At 46.4% G+C, this 20,226-nt stretch overlaps 1 protein-coding gene across 4 annotated transcripts in view; it reads left to right on the forward strand.

Moving 5' to 3' along the window:
* HSPBP1 (HSPA (Hsp70) binding protein 1) overlaps positions 1-20,226 on the forward strand; it is a 117,376-nt gene that overhangs the window by 75,328 nt on the left and 21,822 nt on the right. For all 4 annotated transcript variants that reach the window (XM_077457493.1, XM_077457491.1, XM_077457494.1 and 1 more), the window contains 2 exons: positions 1,493-1,589; positions 15,780-15,891. In XM_077457493.1, coding sequence (XP_077313619.1) covers positions 1,493-1,589; positions 15,780-15,891 — 209 coding nt within the window. The remainder of the gene's footprint in view (positions 1-1,492; positions 1,590-15,779; positions 15,892-20,226) is intronic.

The raw sequence follows: 20,226 nt of genomic DNA on the forward strand, positions 1-20,226 counted from the left end.
AGTGTTTGGTTAGTGGTGCCTCTTGCTTAGGTGTTTGAAGCCTCTGGGGCCTTTTAAAAAGGTCTGTATATATAATGACAGATCATGTGACACTTAGATTGCGCACAGGTGGACATCATTTCACTAATTATGTGACTTCTGAAGGTAATTGTTTGCACCAGAGCTTTTTATGGGCTTCATAACAAAGGGGGTGAATACATGTGCACATGCCAATTATCATTTTTTTATTTCTGAAAAATAGTTTTATGTATATATTTTTTAAATTTTACTTCACTAGCTGAGACTATTGTGCTCTGAGCCATTGCATATAATTCAGATTAATAAAAAAAAATTGAACTAAAGGCTGTAATGTACCAAAATAGGTAAAAAGCCAAGGGGGTTAATACTTTTTTGCTGATTTTCTTTCTGTGCTTAGCTGAATTTCCATGCTAAAGCACGCCTGGTACTTGTTCATGATAGTATATGTCAGGATAACCGCTTCTGTATAAACTAGATGAATCGTGATGCAAACCGAGGAAAAATACAATAAAGCAAAGGGTTGCTTCTCTCAGAGCAGAGAGATGTCTGTACACCTAAAGACACTGGCAAAAAGCTGAATCTTGCTGCAAGTGGGAGGGTTATGTTGGGGTAGTTCTTAAAGTTTTATTTGCCAGTATCCAGTCAAATGTAAGTCGCTGCATAACCCAATAATCTAAGTTCCTCTGTCCTGTGTGCAATTAGGAAACAATTGTTTCTATGTGCCCTGTTAACACCATAAATGTGTGCTACTGTGTACTGTGTTAAATGGCAGTATATCTGCATTTTTACACTATACGTTGCTGTGTATAGAGTTGAATGAAATATAAGTTGTGTGTTATTTCAATAAACTAAAAAAAAAATCAATGGGTACCAGTCGCCTACAAGTCGGATTGAAGTAGTACAGGAACCTTTTCTGAAGTCGGAGCGACTTCAGAAGTGTGCATTAAGACGGCTCTCATTCACTTACATTGAGTTTTACATGTAGCGCAACTAGGGGGCGACCTGAAGTCGGATCCGAGTCGCCCCTGTGTGAACCGGCTCTTAGGCTTTAACTCCTGTCCCCAGGACCCACTAATATGCCAGATTTTAAGTATTACCTTGGGGAGATGCAGACTAGAATGCTGCAATCACTGAGCAGCAAATGATATCACCTGTGATGTATTTCAGTTATCCTGCAAACCTGGCCTGTTATTGGGTCCAATTACAGGAGTTCAGAACCACTGCTGTAGAGGAATGTAGATGGTAGTTCCCACTTTATCGCTGTCCCTTCTCATATTGCCACCTCTGCAGTGAGACTGTGCTTTAAGATGGTGTTCTCCCATATGTAACAAGAATTCTGTATGCAGGTTGTGTTTATATTTCAGAGAGATTTAGAACTATGCTCTTTGTACACAAGCTCTAATCGAATGTACTATATTGTATATTGATTATATTATTTTACAATTTAGTAATAACATAGTTTATTGATTTGCAGGTACACTGTGTTCTATGGGAATGATTCAGCAACTGGTATCTTTGCTTCGCACAGAGCATAGCCCTTTCCATGAACATGTCCTCTCTGCCCTATGCAGGTGAAAAACATTATGCATATCTGAAATTTAAATTATATGTATTCTAATGACGACAATAAAGGCCTTCTATTCTATTCTAAAATATACATGAACGTTAATGTGATATATTTTGCTGCACACTATCCAGTTAATCCCAGTGGTAGACTCCATAGGTTTTTCCCAGGCTCACTGTTGCTTTCAGATATTTATAAACCGTTTTTTTTTCTTCCAAAAAGCTTTTAAGTATTTTTCCACTGCTATCTAGATAATCTGGTGATTTACAAGTTTCAATGCTTTCAAGGTTATCCATGTTAATTATTTCCATACTTACATTTGGATATGTGACTCTTGCACCTTGTACCATTTATCCAGGTGAACATTCCCCCCGTAGAGCATGTTCTAGCAGTTTCAACAACCATGACTAAAATACATTTAGTCTGTACTAGCATTAGCAGTTTTTGCTTCTGTTTGTAGCTATATGTATTCATGCCAACTGTTTTTACAAAAAAGAAGAAAAATTCAGTGGCCCAGTGTGGTAAAAAACTGAGGGTAGCACCAGAGGTTTTTTTTTCCAAAGATTCCTTGATCCAGTGCTGCTCTTCTTCCAGACTGAATGACCCCTGTACTTCTCCACCCCCTTTCTGTGAGCCCTGGCCATTATGGACATGCCACTCTGAGGGTTTGTCATCACACTGGCATGTGCTCATGGTTTTTCTGGACAGCACAGTGGCCTACCGATTTATTATGTGAGAACTGCTCGGTCTAGGAAACCCACCGCTGTTTTTAAAGAAGAGAACAGACCTATGACCTTTTTCGATTGGCCAGAACACATTTCAATTTAAAAGTGGAAGAGGGAATTCTACGGAAGGAGGGGGCAGTGATAATGGAAGGTGGGGAAAATGGTGTTAAAAAAATAAATTTGTATTAAATTGAATTTGTTCTACATCATTCCATTTATTTTTTTTAATTGTCAGCCACTGTTTTTTTTTTTTTTTTTTTTACTATGACGCTGTTGTGTCCCCCCCCCCCCCCCCCCCCGTTTTTTGCATTTCGGTCAGTCCTCAATTTTAAAGTGCACCAAACACAACTTTTTCATTCAAAAAAGTGCATCCAATCACACAGCATGGAGAGGCAGAGGTTTCCATGCCACTATAAGGGGGCCAGCAGCGTCTGTACCCACAGGCAAAGGAGGACGTGGTCCATCCTTGGGCTGGACACTTTTGTCTATGTTTAGTAATGTTTCCCGTGCTATCCACCTGTCATGGTCGTTCCCGAGTCCCAGCGGCCCATGGAAGACCTATCCACAGAATTGGTCCGTTGAGCGCTAATAGGTCTTCCCGGGCGTGCGTTAGCGCGAACGGACGCACGCGGGTGCGAGCAGGTACGATCGGGCGCACGCGGGTGCGCGGGGTCACGAACGGTTGCACGGTTTCACGTGGGCGCGCGCGGGCACGCCGTGCGACCGTTCTTGGCGCCCAGAGGGCTTCTTAAGAGATCCGTTCTAGTGGCCCAGTGCTGTTCTGTCTACAGCGTTCCTGTGAGTTACCTCTGCTAAACCTGATTGTTCCTGCCTCTGATCTACCCAGCTTGTTCCTGATTACCCCTGCTTGCTGCCAGCCTTGACCCTCGGACTTCCTGACCACGCTTCTGCCTTCTCCTTCGGTACTTCTGCTGCCTGCCCATTGACGACCCGGCCTGTGTTTGACCCTGCTGTTGCCTGCTGATCCGGTTGTCTTCTGTGACCGCTGCTGCCTGTTGCCCGCCTGCCAGCCGTTCCTGTGTTACCTCCTGCATCTGCTGCCAGCCGCTGACTGCTCTCCAGCTGTTCCAGAACCACCTGCCTGCACCCGCTGCTGTCTGACGCCAGCTCCAGGACCAAGCCCACCAACACGGACTTGGCACTTGTGCCCTCTGATCTCTAGAGTCCCTGTTCCCACTCTTAGGGGATCTCGAGCCAGAGGCTTACGAGAGGCCGCTCCCTGCACTCCGGGCTCCTTCCACCAGGTACGTGACAGTACAGAACAGCCATGTCCGAGCCCACGCAGGGAGCCTCTCCTATGGACGAACTTTGCCGCCACCTCGCAGGCCTCACTCAAGCAGTGAAGAGTTTACAAGAGGGCTATAGTCAGCTGGAGGAACGGGTCCAGGCCCTGTCTACTTCTTCTCCTGCTGCTTCCGGAACTTCTGCTACTCCCGCTGTAGTAATGCTGCCACCCGAACCCAGGGTGCCTACACCCGAGAGATTCTCTGGAGATCGTGGGAAATTCCGGACTTTTCGCAACTCATGTGAACTGTTCTTTGCTCTACAGCCCAGGACTTTTTCCCTTGAGGCCACCAAGGTGGGCTATGTCATCTCTCTGCTAACCGGCGAACCTCAGTCCTGGGCCCACCGCCTGTTAGAGAAGAAGGATCCTTCCCTTGAAACCCTGGACATCTTCTTTCAGGCCATGTCGCGGTTATATGAAGATCCTCAATTAACCGCCACCGCTGAAGCAGCCCTGCATTCACTGCAGCAAGGTCGCCGACCTATAGAGGACTATGTGTCGGAGTTCCGACGCTGGAGTTCCGACACAGACTGGAACAATGCGGCATTACGCTATCAGTTCCGTATGGGCCTATCGGAACCCTTGAAGGACGAGCTCGCCCGAGTGGGCATTCCAGAGACTCTAGAAGCCTTGGTGGAGCTAGCTATCCAAATACAGGCGGCTGAGGGAACGCCGCCTGGAGCGGTCCTCAACAACTCGTCTGGTATGGATGCTTCCTCGGGTCCGCAGCTCTCCTCATCCTACCTCTCCCGCTGTCACCACGACGAGTCAGGATCTCCCTGAGCCCATGCAGCTGGGCTTACTTAGGCCTTCCTTAACGCCAGAAGAACGCCAACGCCGTCGGGAGGGAAATCTCTGCCTATACTGTGGAGGGTCTGGACACTTTGTGCGTAATTGCCCTGCCAAGCTCCGTAAGTGTCTCTCCGTATCTCCTGCCCTTACGTTAGACTGTCCTAGTACTACCTCCCATTTGACTGTGTCCATTTCCTTGCAGCTACCAGGAGGGAACGTCCAGACCAACGCCATTATTGATTCGGGAGCTTGCAGTGGCTTTATGGACTTAACTTTCGCCTCAAGACATAACATCCCTCTCCGGCCCAGGGCAAGGGGACTTTCTATACATCTGGCCGATGGTTCTACTCTCAAGTCCGGTCCTGTAACCCAGGAGACTCAGCCCTTATTAACCTCTATTGCCGGGATCCATCAAGAATTGCTCTGTCTGGATGTTATTACTTCCCCCCTCTTCCCTATCATTCTCGGCATGCCCTGGCTAAAGGCACATAACCCCCTTATTGACTGGTCCACCGGGGAGTTAAAGTGGGGTACCCCCTAAAAAAAAAAAATTAAAAGTCAGCAGCTACAAATACTGCAGCTGCTGGCTTTTAATAATCGGACACTTACCTGTCCCGGGTTCCAGCGATGCGGGGGAACGAAGCCCCCCCCTCGCTCCCCGCTCCGCTCTCGGCGCCGTCATGCATACTGTGGGCACCCGGCTGTGGCTTCACAGCCGGGCACCCACTGCGCATGCGCGAGCGGCGCAGGGCGCCGTGATACGCCGTACAGTCACCTGGGACACGTGACAGGTCCCCGGTGAATGTGCGGCGCGAGGGGAAGTGATGTCACCAGCCCGGGCAATGAAGAAGGCAGACTACGAGGGACCCCCTAGCAACCGGTATTTAGAGGTGAGTAAAAAATTTTTTTTTTGCCAATTATTTTTTTTTGATTTTTTTTAAGAATTTTAAGTAGTTTTATTTTTTGGGGGGCAACTCCACTTTAAGATTCCTCTCACCTTACTGTCTCCAGCACTGCTTGTCGGGAACCGACCAGGCTTCCTCTTCATTGCTCTGCCTGGAAGTTGACGCAGAAACTCGCCAAGCTGTACCACCTGCCTACCATGATTACCTGGATGTATTTAGCAAAAAGGGTGCGGAGACCTTACCCCCTCACAGGCCATACGACTGTCCTATTGAATTACTTCCAGGGGCAGAAATTCCTTTTGGGAGAATTTTCCCACTATCAGAGACTGAGTTGGTGACCTTGAAGTCCTACCTGGATGATAATCTCAGGAAGGGATTTATACGTCCTTCTACTTCACCGGCGGGAGCGGGGATCTTTTTCGTGGAAAAGAAGGACCAGACTCTGCGGCCCTGCGTTGACTACCGGGCCCTTAACAAGATAACTATAAAGAATCGTTATCCCCTACCACTTGTGCCGGAACTCTTCCAGAGACTGGGGTCAGCAGCAGTGTTTTCAAAGCTGGATCTCCGGGGGGCCTACAATCTGGTCCGCATCCGTGATGGCGACGAGTGGAAGACTGCCTTCCGTACTCGCTTCGGCCATTTTGAGTACCTGGTCATGCCCTTCGGTTTATGTAACGCTCCCGCCACATTCCAGCACTTCATCAACGACATCTTCAGAGACTACCTAGACCTGTTCGTCATTACCTATCTGGACGACATCCTGATCTTCTCCTCCTCCCTGGCAGAACACCGGGAACATGTCAGGAAAGTACTATCCCGACTCCGACTTCACGGGCTATATGCCAAACCGGAGAAATGTACCTTCGAACAACAAAGTATTCAATTCCTGGGGCTGGTAATTTCTGTAGATGGCATCGAGATGGACCCTCAGAAGATCTCCGCTATCCGTGATTGGCCCGCTCCCACTGACAGAAAAGGGGTCCAGCGTTTCGTTGGATTTGCGAATTTCTATAGGAAATTTATTAGAGGATTTTCCACTATTATAGCCCCCATCACAAGACTGACCAGGCAGGGTCTGAAGTTTCAATGGTCCCCAGAGGCTCAGGAAGCCTTCTCTACTCTGAAAAGCTTGTTTGTGTCGGCCTCTATTCTCAAGCATCCTGACCCGACCCGGCCTTATATCCTAGAGGTCGACGCCTCTGAGATTGCGGTTGGGGCGATTCTATCCCAAAGACATGGGCTTAGGGCCCGTCTGCACCCAGTCGCATTCTTTTCCCGCAAGCTATCCGAAGCAGAGGCGAATTATGATGTCGGAGATCGGGAGCTATTAGCCATTAAAGTGGCCCTTGAGGAATGGCGCTACCTGCTGGAGGGGGCCACACACCCAATCCTTATTTACACAGATCACAAAAATCTGGAGTATTTGAAGTGCGCCAAGAGGTTGAAGCCATGTCAGGCCAGATGGGCTCTTTTCTTTTCCCGGTTTTCATTTCATATTACTTATCGCCCGGGATCCAAGAATACCAAACCGGACACCCTGTCCCGAATGTTCAACGAGCCAGAGACTTCCCCACATCCAGATACCATCCTGACCTCAGGGAACTTTCTTCTTCTTCAAACAGATTTGTTGTCTCTGATCAAGCAAGCCTCCGCTGGTGCCACTCCTCCACCTAACGTCACACTTCTGGCCCAAGACGAACTTCTCTGGTATGAAGGCAAAATTTTTGTTCCCCAGGAGACTCGGGTGCCAGTCCTCAGTGCATGCCATGATCACCCGCTGGCCGGCCATTTCGGTGCCCTCAAGACCACCGAGTTGGTCCAGCACACCTTTTGGTGGCCCCAGTTGAGATCTGACTGTAAGAAATACGTGGAGGCATGCGCCATTTGCATCCGGAACAAAAGCAACAAGTCCAGGGCCTGGGGTCTGATGAAACCATTACCTGTTCCAGAGAGGCCTTGGCGGATGATATCAATGGACTTTATCGTAGGGCTTCCACCATCAGGCTATTCCACAATCTTTGTGGTAGTGGACAGGCTAACCAAGATGGCCCACTTCTTGCCGATGAAGGGCACCCCCTCCGCTGCAGAAACCGCTGAGGTATTTATTAAAGAAATTGTGAGGCTACATGGCGTTCCCGCAAACATTACTTCTGATCGGGGTGTGCAATTCGCGTCTAAATTCTGGAGAGCACTTTGCAGGGCCTTGAAAATTGATCTTTGTCTTTCGTCTGCTTACCACCCACAGACCAATGGGCAAACAGAACGGACAAACCAGACGCTGGAGCAGTACCTGCGCTGCTTCTCGTCTTTTTCTCAGGACAACTGGGCTCCCTTGCTCCCGTTAGCAGAATTTGCTTATAATAACTCCATCCACTCTGCCACAAGTCAGTCCCCGTTCTTCGCCAACTACGGCTTCCATCCCTCATTTTTGTCCCAAGACCTGCCTGAAAGCCCGGTACCAGCGGTCCAGGAGAGTATCGACTTCTTCAGCTCCAACAACAGACTGCTGCAGGAGACCATGGCAAGGACCCAAAGACATAATAAAGAAGTCTTTGACAGGAGGAGAAGGGGGGAACTTGAACTCAAAGTTGGGGACCAGGTTTGGCTCTCCACGTTGAACCTAAAGATGGCCTGTTCTACTAAGAAATTGGGACCAAGGTTTGTGGGTCCCTTCCCAATTGTGAAAAAGATAAACGACGTAGCATTTGAGCTAAAACTGCCAGAATCGTTCCGGATTCACCCCGTATTTCATGTAGCTTTACTCAAACCAGCCATCCCGGATCCCTTTGACAGCCGGAGGATTGTCCCACCTGAACCTGTGATCATCGACGGTGAAGTCGAGTACGAGGTGGAATCTATCTTGGACTGTAGGCGTAGACGGCATCAAGTTCAATTCCTGGTGAAGTGGAAAGGGTACGGACCTGAAGAAAATTCTTGGGAACCTGAATCCAACATTCATGCCAGGAGACTGATTCTTGCCTTTGAAAGGGCCCATCCTAGTAAAATGGCTCAATTGGGCATCCGGAGGCTGCCCCTTGGGGGGGGGGGCAATGTCATGGTCGTTCCCGAGTCCCAGCGGCCCATGGAAGACCTATCCACAGAATTGGTCCGTTGAGCGCTAATAGGTCTTCCCGGGCGCGCGTTAGCGCGAACGGACGCACGCGGGTGCGAGCAGGTACGATCGGGTGCGCGAGGTTGCGAACGTGCGCACGCGGGTGCGCGGGGTCACGAACGGTTGCACGGTTTCACGTGGGGGCGCGCGGGCACGCCGTGCGACCGTTCTTGGCGCCCAGAGGGCTTCTTAAGAGATCCGTTCTAGTGGCCCGGTGCTGTTCTGTCTACAGCGTTCCTGTGAGTTACCTCTGCTAAACCTGATTGTTCCTGCCTCTGATCTACCCGGCTTGTTCCCGATTACCCCTGCTTGCTGCCAGCCTTGACCCTCGGACTTCCTGACCACGCTTCTGCCTTCTCCTTCGGTACTTCTGCTGCCTGCCCGTTGACGACCCGGCCTGTGTTTGACCCTGCTGTTGCCTGCTGATCCGGTTGTCTTCTGTGACCGCTGCTGCCTGTTGCCCGCCTGCCAGCCGTTCCTGTGTTACCTCCTGCATCTGCTGCCAGCCGCTGACTGCTCTCCAGCTGTTCCAGAACCACCTGCCTGCACCCGCTGCTGTCTGACGCCAGCTCCAGGACCAAGCCCACCAACACGGACTTGGAACTTGTGCCCTCTGATCTCTAGAGTCCCTGTTCCCACTCTCAGGGGATCTCGAGCCAGAGGCTTACGAGAGGCCGCTCCCTGCACTCCGGGCTCCTTCCACCAGGTACGTGACACCACCACAGCATGTCGATGAGGTGATGGACTGGCTTACTAAGCCATCCTCGTCCTCTGACCCAAGATGACACTAGTGAGCAGTCCACCGCAGGTATCAGAGCGGCTTACTCCTGCCATAGCCCAAGTATCATGCATGGAGTAGTCAGCTGAAATTTTAGAACACAGCGTCAGCCATTTGCTTCTTGAGGATGCACAGACATCACTTGATTCTGATGTTGGCTCTGAGGTAGAGGAAGAGAGTACCATAAGCCTGCAGAGGGGAGAACACTAATAAACAATAAATTGGCAGTCATGTTCCCCCAGCCACAGCATATTGCCAAGTTGGCTCCAATGATGATGTGGATGGAGGGGGTGATAAGGTATTGGGTGCTGGATGGATCACAGGAGGAAAGTGAGGAGGAAAAACAATCCCAACAAGGCAGGATGTACTCCAGAAGCAGCCATTGTGGAAGAGTAGAGAGCAGCCACCCTATTCCATCAGATTATGGAGCTGTTATCTCCGCCCCAGCTCAGCTGTGGGGGCCTTTTTAAGCACATGTTCAGCTGATCGCACTGTTGCAATTTGCAGTCTCTGCCACAAACAGATCAAGCATGGCAAAAACACCAGCCGTTTGGGTACCAAATGCGTGACAAGGATTTTAACCTCCCACCACTCAGGCTGTTGGCACAAGCACCTGAAAATCACACACAAGGCACACAATTGTTCTTCTCACTCCTCCCCTTTTATGTCTACCCCCGCTATACCTTATGATTTCTCAGCAGCCTCGGAGCTGGCTGCTACTTCTATTGGCCAGTAGAAGGAGCAGGCAGCTCCAAGCATGTAGCCTTCACCACTGCAGCCCTGATTGACTAGATTCCAGCTCTGCCTTGGTCCAATCAGACACCGGTGACATTGCTTCCTGCTGCTCACTGTGGAGCTTCCTGGTTCCTTTCTCCTGGAGACAACACTGATCCATTCCAGCCAGCTGCCCAATCCTTTTCCAGCTATCTGGAACAGTGGTAGGACCTGCAGAGCCATTTGGAATGCCAGGACTGCACTTTACTTTGACGAGAATGTATCTTCTATCATGTAAGTGTTTTTAATCTTATCCCATTAAAGTCATAATTTTAATACTACATTCAGGTTGGCGCCCCGCCCTCCCTGTTTTTCTCCTTACATGTCTTGCAGAGTTCTGGACATACTACAGCCACAGATTATATCCCTAAGCATTACTCCATTTGGAGTGCCAGATAAACATTGACTATACTGCACATGCAGCAGAGGACAGTCAACGAGTACCTGTGTGAGTATGTCACAAGGAACAAGCTTGGGGCAGCTCTGCTTTATTTTGTGACGCCAATGGCTGCTGATAAAGGATGCATGCGCTGTACTGTCATCATTTTGAGGAAGCGACAAGGATGGTGAGCCATGACTATGCATGCAGAGACACAATCCCTCTTGTGCTCCTGCTGGAGCATACTCTGCATGGCATTATGGACCGGGCACTCGAGGCAGAGCAGCGGGAGGAATGGAGAAGACTTCCTTTCCTCTCATGGCCCGCTTTATGTAGACCCCATTCTTGCATCTCCACAGAACACACGAGGAGAGGGAGGAGGAAGAGGATACTGGCAGTTTTGGAGGCATAGAAGCAAAGGAAGACATTTAAGAAGACGTTAAACCTTAAGAGATTGGTTTTCAGTCCCCAGAAACCTTGGGAGTAGTACGTGGCTGAGAGGAGGCAGTTCCAGATACTGTAATCCTCAGTGACCTCGAGGACTCTGCTTCTCATTCCCCCTCAGACTTGCGGTGCATGGGCTCCCTTATTCTTCAAAGCCTGCAAAAGGACCTGAACATTTGTGGCATCAAGGATAAGGCTCATTAGTGGCTGGCAACCCTCCTTTACCACTGTTACAAGGGAAAAGTCTCAGAACTCATCCTGTCCTCACAGAGTACACCTTTAAAGAGGAGTTTATGTAGTACCTTTCCAGATGTAGGTTACAATCACATGAAAAAGCTACTTTTGAGGCTTCTGTTGGTTGAAGGAGGAGCGGTGGAGAAGGGGGCCGCCTCAGCGATGCATGTAAAAAAAAATTGTTCTCGATGCCCAGGGCTGTCAGCTCCAAGATCCCATCGGCAGAATCTGCATCATATGTTGGAAGATTATCTAGGGGCGAAAACAGACATGGAGATCTTTCTAGTAGATGATCCAGTGGGTTTCTGGGTCATGATAATAGACTACTGGCCAAAATTTGCCCAGTATGCAATTGAGCTGCTGGGCTCCCCTGCATCCAGCATGCTTTCCGAAAGGGCATTCAGTGCTGCTGGAGGTTTTGTGACAGATAAGAGTGTGTCTGTCCACAGATTCCATTGACCAGCTGACATTTGCTAAAATTAATCTGTCCTGGATTAACAGCAGCAATCAAATCCCTGATGCAGATGTTGCTGATTAAGTGTTAATGGGATCTCGAGTCTCTGCAAGACTATCGAGGCTGCTTAGCTTTGTGGGTGTTGATTTTGAATTTATTTTTTTTGGTATAGGTTTCATGGGCACAATTTAATACACAAGGACCAATTTTTCTGCACCTGTTTGGGACATCAAATTAAACATTTTTTTACAGCAAGGCCAATTCTTGCTGTCATCAAGAGTACCTCTATAGGGTTACGGTGTAAAGACCCCACCGACATCCAAAGACCAATTTTTTTTGCACCCGTTACTTCTATCTAAAGGCTGCAAAAGAGACACAAGACTTCATCTAAAAAAATATTAACGTTAATTCATTAATGTTAACCTTGGCCTGAGTGTACTATAATTTGGCTTCTTCACATAAGGCTTGCTCTCTGTGGTGCAAAACTTTATTTCCATCCAAAGTCTGCCATAGAGACACCATAAATGTTCTAAGTGCACTAAATTGTGGCCTCATACAGGCTTAATTTTTAAATTTCGTTTTTTTTTTTTTCTTTTATAAATGTCTGTTTCGCTGCAGCAGATTCTATACACGGTAGAGATGTGCCGCTTAACAGGCAGACTAGGGAGATCCCCCCCCAGGCACTATATATAAAGGAATTTTGCATTTTCCCTTTTTACTTTTATGTTTCAATAATTTTAGGTTTACAATGCAAAAAGAAAAAACAAAGGTCTCAACTTTTCATTATATCAGTACAATAAGTTCAGTATGCAATACAATTATCATTCTGGTTATCTCCTATGGCACTCCTTTAGTAAAATTTCTAGATCTTTCTTTCTAGTGCCTTTTACAGTTTGCTAGCAGGGCTATTGATGACTTCCATTCTATTACCAACTATAAATCATAGCTTCACCGTTTAGTACAACATCCTATGGTTTACACCTTATTCCCACTTTAAATCTTCTGCCTGCCCTCCGCTCGCCGGGATGACCCGTGCCCCATTTTCTCCACGGGGGACCCCGGGTCCTCCCCCGGGCGAGCGCCAACCCCCACCCTCCGTGCGGGCTATGACCTGCCAGGAGTGAATGACTAATATTGCAGCGGATCGTGCTTCAATTGAGACCAGAAAATTGTAACACAAACAAAATAAAGAAAGGGAGATTATAAGAAAGATCAGAAAGGTGGAAAGAGTAAGGAAAGACAAGGGGGGGGGGGGGGTTCCACAGTCCCGTGTCACATGTCCCATATCCCTTGAGTGTAGCTAGTCAATATGTGTCCTGGGATCATTTGTCAGATATGCAATCCATTCTATGGAACAATTTCATCTTGTCCTGTGCCAATGCTGTCAACCTTTCATTCATCATCAACCACAACATTTTATGTTTTAAGCTGTGCAATTGGCAGGGCGGCAAATCTCCAATTCCTTGCTATGGTAATTTTTGCAGATATAAATAGTAAATGTAAGGAGTTGTCTTTGGGACTTAGAGGCCTCCGCAACCCTGCCGCCTAGGAGAGCTTGGTTAGCTGATTTTATCAGATTCAAGTTAGTGAGGGTATAAATAAAGTTATACACTCTAATCCAAAATCTTCTAACTTTATTCCCTTTTACTTTAAGCATCATTCAAATCACTGCTGTTTTAAAAACAATCTTTTAAAAGTTTTTTTTTTTTTTTTGCATTGGTACATGTCCCATAGGGCAATAGCCGGGCCCCCATACCCTTTTTATGGCCATTAACTTTGCACATAAGCCTTCAAAACAGGGACTTTTGATTGTTCAAGTTTCAAGTCCAATGGGGTTAGTTGTACCGGTCCGATGTTCGAGAGATGTGGCATGAATCGAACCGGTGGGTGTTTGGCCCATTTCTAATATTTTACAGTGTGTCCGTTTAAAAAAAATTATAATCCTACATGCCTCCCTCTGCTGGCTGGCATACGTCAGAGGCTAATCTCAACCCCTCCTGCTGCTCTCCTTAGATTTGGGAATGAGAGTGGACGGAGGTCACATTACTGCAGAGCAGCACTATGCAAGAAGGTATTTAGGATTACTAGTACGGTACTTAATATCTTCATAAAGTAGAGGGGATGTGGTACGGATGATCACTGATGTGGCATTGCTGATCACGGATGAGCCATGAATGGGGATGTATAAGTCATGGCTGTAACATGAATGAGCCATGGATGGAGCACGGATGGATGGGGCATGGATGGATGAGCCATGGATGGAGCACGCATTGAGGATGGATGAATGAGCCATGGATGGAGCACACACAGAGCGTGGATGGATGAGCCATGGCTGGACACAGATCAGTGATGTGGGAACTTCAGATAGTCCTGCTGCACTCAGCTCTCCCTCTCTCCTCACCATGCTGTAGCAGTCATTCAGCTATGGCCCAGCCGGAAAGTGGTTAAAGTGGTTGTTAACCCACTATACTTTGATCATGCCATCCTCTCTGTTATATAATGCTATGTGTCAATGTGCCTGTGTTGCATTAAAAAAAAGAAAATGCAGATTATACCATATATTAGATCGGCTACTGGCGCTCGCGTGACTCTTCAGCTCTCTCCTCTGCCCTGCTGACAGCTATAGTGGAAGGAGCCGAGCAGGGGCGTTAAAGTGGAAGCCTATCTCTAGAATTATTGCTCTAGCTCAAACGTTCACAGCGATACCTCACATGTGTTGTGCGAACACTGTTTAGAATATGCGTTTGCTTCTGCACATAAGCATGGGGGGGGGGTTCTTTTTTTTTTTTTTTTTTTTCTACACCCCCCTGATTTTATTCCTCCTTCCTTTTTTATTTTATTTTATTTTATTTTTTCACTTTTTTTTTTCCTGTTTATATGTAAACATCCTTTGTAATAGATTTAAAGAATGACAGGTTCCCTTTTATGGGACCCCATATCTCTCCTCTACCTTTTTGAAAGCAAAAGATCAAGAAGATTATTTTTTTATTTTTTTAAGCAAAAAGATTATCAAAAATGTTTATTTCCACCCTAGACCAGAAATTGTGTCACAACATTACTCCGGTCCAAAAAGATCATAGAGGTGTACAGAGACGATCTGATCTCTGCTCACCTCACATGGCCAGCTTTGTGGCGATCCAGTAGCTAATTAGCTGCTTTCAGCTCTAATCCCGGTAAACCACTGCCAAAATGTGTGTGTGTGTGTGTGTGTGTGTGTATGTATGTATGTATGTATGTATGTATGTGTGTGTATATATATATATATATATATATATATATATATATATATATATATATATATATATATATATATATATATATATATATATATATATATATATATATATATATATGTGTGTGTGTGTGTGTATGCGTGTGTGTGTGTATTGCGGGTGGCAAATGGTTGGCACACTTTTCACGTGCCACAATGCAGTGAAGACAACAAGCATTCTGTTTGCGCTGTGGAATGCAATAAAGTCACTCCATGTTTCTCTAGGGTCTGAGTTTGGGCAGCTCACTCCAGAGCGTTGTAATGTATAGTGCAACACATTGCAGCGCACCAAAACATATACGGAATGTTGCCTTGCTAAAAAAAAAGCCCTATATAGATTTTCTATCTGTTGTGGTGCATTGGCAACCTATTCACAGTGAATGGGCCGCCTTAATGCAACACTTTTTAAAATATACGGTAACCTGTGTTTAACACACCACAGTGTGCCAGAAGACAGGTTTGATGTAAATGGGTAGTTGTCATTTGGTACTGCCCTATGGAGTATTTTCAACACACTTTAAAATGGCCATACACGTGTGTGTGTGTGTGTGTGTGTGTGTGTGTGTGTGTGTGTGTTTTTATTTTTTTTAAGAACCTCCCTTTCTGCTGAAGACCTACTTATTGCTTCTGAATATGTGTTACCTGCAAGTCTGTAGACTTGAATGAGCATTTCCCATTATGCTAAAGGGTGAATGATACAAATACTACACGTTTTGAATTCTTTATAGTAGATTATTCTGGTTTACTGTTACAGGTCTAAAGTTTTGGTTGTTCGACTAAACAACTCCGCCATAGCATATAATCTCGATTAGTAAATATGGTGCAGTGCATTGTTGGCTGATGCAATACTTTTCACCATAAATCCACACAGTAAGGATATGTGAGCACAGACACACTCCTTCCCCTGGTGGTGTCTCTCCCCTGAGCTGCTAGTAGAAGAGAGAGGGAGGAAGGCAGAACATGTAAAACCATTGCTTCATTTCAAAAATAAGTTGATAACATTTTTTTTTTTTTTTTAAGCATGGTATCCGATTTCCCACTCGGTATAGCTGAATGTCGAGCACCTGAACTAGGTTTTGAAGAGCTGCTCAAAGACCGATGTCGGCTAATACAGAAGCAAGAGGAGTTTCAGGTAAAAAGATTTTATTTTCTCTCTGTTGAAATACAGTTTGATCACCATGTCTGTGAACCAGAAGGTTACCATTTTTAAATAATCTAAAGCTACAATTAAATACATCTCCAGCCAAATAGCATGGGCAAATAGATATGTGTCCAGTCATTGTGCAAGTCATCTCAGCACCAGAACCCACTATGAATGTTGCTCTAAAGTAACAGCTTTTCACACTTCTTCGCTACACTCTTTTAGACCTGGTTCACACATGTGAATTGGATGTGGACTTTACAGCATCCAATTCATATGACAGGCAAGTGTGACTGTCTCTCAATGAAACCAGTTCGCACGTGTCCGGGGCGGCTGCGATCCAGATTGAAAAAGGGTCCAGTGCTTCTTTGAGTCTGCTTCATGTGCGAATTCGGACCTAAATCGCACCTAAACCAGTGAACAGTACAGGAATGCACCGAACACCAGCCACGAACCTGAGACTGCACATATGTGAACCCAGCCGTAGTCCTCATACACACGAGTGCATTTGCCAGTACAGCATACAAACTAGCAAATTTCGGCACCCGGGAGGTGCATACAGCCCATTCTCTTATCAAATTCAATGACCGATTGAAATACACTTCAACTGTATGCACATCAGGGACATGCAGTGAGGTCAGTGGCTGTTGAGGCACTGGCTAATAGAGCCAGATACACATAGGTTACATATTCTCATTATGTATGCAATTGCAGTTCTACTCATTTAACAAAAATATTTACAAACGCTGTCCCTGACACTTCTCTCCATAAGAGAGAAGTGCCAGAATTGGCCTGGGTGGTAAGTGGTTAAAGCGGAGTTCCCCCTATTTTTATTTTATTTTTTCAAAGTCAGCATCTACAAATACTGCAGCTGCTGACTTTTAAAAAAAGGACACTTACTTGTCCTGGGCGCCCGCAATGTCTGCACCCGAAGCCGACCCGTCCTCCGGCTCTTGGGTGGAGGCGCCGCCATCTTCGGTAAGGGAATCACTTCCTGGTTCCCTACTGCACATGTACAACTTGCGTTGCGCGATCCCACCAGTCTGTGCTGTCTTCTGGGACCTGTGTGTCTCCCAGAAGACAACGAGAGGGGTGGAGAAGGCGCCGGAAGTGGCATAGATACCCGCGGGTGGCTCGGCGATCTATGCCCGGAAGTGGGAGCAAAATGTCTGTATTAGACGGATATCTGCTCCGCCCTCCCCGCTGAAAGGTGCCAAATGTGACATCGGAGGGGGGGGGGATTCAGAAAAGTGGAAGTACCATTTTTTGGTGGAACACCGCTTTAATTACCATAAGGAAGTAATATACAAAATAATTGTATATTAGTTTTAAGGTAATTTACTATATTTTCAAAAACTGTACTCAAGCAGGTGGCTTAATGGACAAATCACTGAAGTTTGAAGTTATAACTTAAACCAGTAATTTCATAGTAAATAGATAAATAATAAATTATGTAATAGTATATAGCATAATATTATATTTAACTTGATTAAAAAAAAGTACATTTTCAGCAGAGGCAGATTCTCCCTCTTAACTGTGTGAGAAAAACATGGGATTATGGGTAAACCTTATACCCATAAACCCATGTTTTTTCTTTGTACTTATGAGGGCTGGGCTGGAAGGGAGCATGTGTCTTTTAGACACATGCCCCCTTCTATGACACTGCAGTGAGAGGAGAGCCTCCACTACAGCATTTTTAATGGACAGCTTGGACCAATGGTGCTTTACTATTTGGTCCAAGGCTCCAAGTTGTCCATTGAGCTCAGTGCCTCTGACAACAAATCATAGGCACTGTGAGCTCATCCTCTCAGTTTGCTGCAAACAGCGTGTGCCAGCTTGAATTTAAATTGACTGCACTGTATATAGCTTCTAACGGGCTGTGCAAGAAGCCCCGTATCTCCAAAACTATAGGAGCCCCAAATTTTGACCAGTGGTGGGGTACAACTTTGGCCACCTACCCCCCAAATTTGGGGTCTCTGTAATCCCAGACCGCCAAGCTATGACCCTCGAAGCTTGATTCTTATGTTCATGGCAGGTGATGCATTGCCTCATCTGCCTCTCCTGATGCACATCTCTGATGCACATCTGAGTAGTACTCTCATAGAGAGACGTACAGGATCTCACAAAAGTGAGTACACTCCTCACATTTTTGTAAATATTTTATTCTATCTTTTCATGTGACAACACTTAAGAAATTACACTTTGCTACAATGTAAAGTAGTGAGTGTGCAGCTTGTATAACAGTGTAAATTTGCTGTCCCCTCAAAATAACTCAATACACAGCCATTCATGACTAAACCACTGGCAATAAAAGTGAGTACACCCCCTAAGTGGAAATGTCCAAATTGGGTATAATTAGCCATTATCCCTCCCCGGTATCATGTGACTTGTTAGTGTTACAAGGTCTCAGGTCTGATTGGGGAGCAGGTGTGTTAAATTTGGTGTTATCGCTCTCTCTCTCATATACTGGTCACTGGAAGTTCAACATGGCACCTCATGGCAAAGAACTCTCTGAAGATCTGAAAAAAAAGAATTGTTGCTCTACATAAAGATGGCCTAGGCTATAGGAAGATTGCCAAGAACCTGAACCTGAAACTGAGCTGCAGCACGGTGGCTAAGACCATACAGCGGTTTAACCGGACATGTTTCACTCAGAACAGGCCTCGCCATGGTCGACCAAAGAAGTCATATCCAGAGGATGTCTTTGGGAAATAGACATATGACTGCTGCCAGCATTGCTGCAGAGGTTGAAGGGGTGGGGGGTCAGCCTCTTCTAAAGATGATGCACAAGAAAGCCGCAAACCATTTGCTGAAGAGAAGCAGACTAAGGACATGGATTACTGCACCATGTCCTGTGATCTGATGAGACCAAGATAAACTTATTTGGTTCAGATGGTGTGTGGCGGCAACCAAATGAGGAGTACAAAGACAATTGTGTCTTGGCTACAGTCAAGCATGGAGGTGGGAGCGTCATAGTCTGGGGTGCATGAGTGCTGTCGGCACTGGGGAGCTACAGTTCATTGAGAGAACCATGAATGCCAACATGTACTGTGACATACTGAAGCTGAGCAAGATCCCCTCCCTTCAGAGACTGGGCCGCATGGCAGTATTCCACAACCCCAAACACACCTCCAAGACGACCAATGCATTGCTAAAGAAGCTGGGGGTAAAGGTGATGGACTGGCCAAGCATGTCTCCAGACCTAAGCCCTATTGAGCATCTGGGGGGCATCCTCAAACGGAAGGTGGAGGAGCACAAGAGGTCTAACATCCACCAGCTCCGTGATGTCGTGTAGATGGAGCCTTAGAAATTAGAAATGGATGGATTTTTTTGGAGGGAATGACTGAAAATGTGAACATTGTGGAGCTTGTCTAGGCCATTTATGGCCAAAAGTATTTATTTTTTTCCTGCACAGTATTTGTATAGATAGCTGTCTATAAAACCAATGTTTTTTTTTTCATTACATTTAAAGCGGAGGTCCACCCTAAAGTGGACCTTCCGCTCATTGGAATCCCCCCCCCCCCTCCGGCGCCACAATTGGCACCTTTCAGGGGGGAGGGGGGTGCAGATACCTGTACAGTACAGGGATCTGCACCCACTTCCGGCGTAGATTCTGCAGAAGGTACGCCCCTTTCCGAAAGTCCCCCGCTGCCTGCTGGGAAACACACGGATCCCAGAGACAGCGGGGACCATCCTTATTGCGCAGCACGACTCGCGCATGCGCAGTAGGGAACCGGGAAATGAAGCCGAAAGATGGCGGCGGCAGCACCCGAGAGACGATCGAGAGATCGGCTTCGGGTGCCGACATTGCGGGCGTGCTGGGCGGGTAAGTGTCATTATTTTAAGTCAGCAGCTGTAGTATTTGTAGCTGCTGGCTTTAAAAAAAAAAAAAAAACGGCGGAACTCCCGGCGGACTCCCGCTTTAAGATAATTTGATTGGTTACTTTCCAGGTTGAGCGGAAGATATGCATAATGTGGAGGAATTAAAGATGTCTGAGTTCCAGGCAGCTTGAAATTACATATAGTGAGCCATTTTGTCTCCCTGCCATACAGTATATGAAAGGTTTGGATAGTCACAATCTAAGAACGCGGTTGGATTTTGTCTGAGAATTTCATTAGATGTTTAGATAAGGCTGAAACGGCATGATAGTTACGATAATTAGCATCTTTAGTAAAAAGTTATTTGGAGGTTTTTGTCCTCCTCATATCTTGAATTAGGCTTTCTAGAGATGTTCAGTGTGACAACATCCTTGTTGTATGGGTAATTTTAAAACTGGGAAATTATATCCTTTCTTGGTATGGTTTTAGCAACTGCTCATTTACTTG

Source organism: Lithobates pipiens, unplaced genomic scaffold, assembly GCF_037356315.1.
Source record: "Lithobates pipiens isolate NorthernLeopardFrog02 unplaced genomic scaffold, aLitPip1_a1.2 Scaffold_27, whole genome shotgun sequence".
NCBI classification, from domain to species: Eukaryota; Metazoa; Chordata; class Amphibia; order Anura; family Ranidae; genus Lithobates; species Lithobates pipiens.